The 1295-nt window shown below is 64.8% G+C and overlaps 1 protein-coding gene across 1 annotated transcript; it reads right to left on the bottom strand.

Annotated features, from left to right (window-relative positions):
- Positions 1-262: 262 nt before the first annotated feature.
- PAM16 (presequence translocase-associated motor 16 homolog (S. cerevisiae)) lies at positions 263-1156 on the bottom strand (the record flags this gene model as incomplete). Its single annotated transcript, XM_010291529.1, has 3 exons — positions 263-349; positions 528-593; positions 1017-1156. Coding segments are annotated over 3 exons (293 nt in total), but the record flags the coding sequence as incomplete, so codon positions are not given.
- Positions 1157-1295: the final 139 nt, after the last annotated feature.

Here is a 1295-nt window from a genome sequence, read left to right on the forward strand (position 1 = left end):
CCCGGCTGCCATTTGAGCCCTGGCAGCCCTCGGTGCCCCAGGGACACCCCTTCTTCCCCAGCCGCCTCCCTCCTCCTCCTCCCCAGGGCAAAACCCAGCCCCCGACAGGGATTGATCCCGTGTGGGGCAGCGGGCAGAGGCGGGTGAGTCCCCTCTCCCTCCCCAGGGCGCAGAGCAGCCAGGCCAGGCGCTGGAGGATATGGTATTTATTGGCTACCTATAAGTTAAGGGTGAGGGAAAGGGGGCCCAGGGGCGGCAGGAGTCACGTCTCGGCTTTCCACCCCTTCTCCTTCTCGTCCTTGGCCTGGATGCGGAGCTCCTCGTCTAGCCGCTCCTTGGCTCTCACCACCTGTGGGACACGGGGACGGGGTGAAACGGAGAGATGTGGCTGTCCCCTCCCCTCCCTGCCTCATCCGCCGCAATGCTCTGGTTCTGCTCTCTCCCAGATCCCAGGCAGGGGAAGGTGCTAAGGGCAGGGCTGAGGGCCAGGGCAGCTCCCTCTCCTCTCCTCCCCTCCCTTTGCTCACCTTGGACTGCAGGTAGAAGGAGCCTCCCACCGACTTGTCGTTCACCTTGAACAAGTGGTCGTAGTTCTGCCAAAGAGAAGTTCCCTGTCAGATTCGTCTCTTCCACCCTCCCCGGCCCCAAACCCTGGTGGCCTCCTGCTCCCTGATGTGGTCCTGGAGGTGATGAGTGTGATCTCGGGGACATGGCTGGCTCTGCCAGACCCCCCGGTGGGTCCCCACGCTCCTGGGCAGGCCCCTCCGGGAAGCCCATGTCCCCTTCCCAGTCAGCGCTGCCGGGCAAACGCAGGGGCCGAGCCCAGCAGGCTGATAATGCCCACGAGCTGTTGGCACGCTCCTCCACCTGGGGCAGGGAAACTTCAAACTGGGATTAACTGGGCCCAGGAGAGCAGCTGCACTCCCTCTGGGGACCAGTCACCACCCCGACACCAGGCAACAGCCGTGGGGAGGGCAGGGCCCACCGTCTCTCCCTGGCTCTGAGGGAGCCTCTACCTTCTGGATCTCCTCCCGGTTGAGGTTTGAGACGTTGAGGATCTGCTGAGCTTCCTGGAGGCTGATGCCAATGATCCTGGAGGCAGCGGCGGACTGGGGTCTCTCCGAGCGCCCTCGCGCATCTGCCGCTGCTCGGCTCGCTGCCCGGAGACACCAAGGGTGTGAGTCCCCCTGACACTGCCCCCCACGGACCCCCAGGCCTCAGGAAGGGGCCAGGCAGCAAAGCTCATGGGCTGTGAGGTGCTCACATCCCAGTTCCACCCCTCTACCCTTCTCATG

Source organism: Phaethon lepturus, unplaced genomic scaffold, assembly GCF_000687285.1.
Source record: "Phaethon lepturus isolate BGI_N335 unplaced genomic scaffold, ASM68728v1 scaffold44757, whole genome shotgun sequence".
NCBI classification, from domain to species: Eukaryota; Metazoa; Chordata; class Aves; order Phaethontiformes; family Phaethontidae; genus Phaethon; species Phaethon lepturus.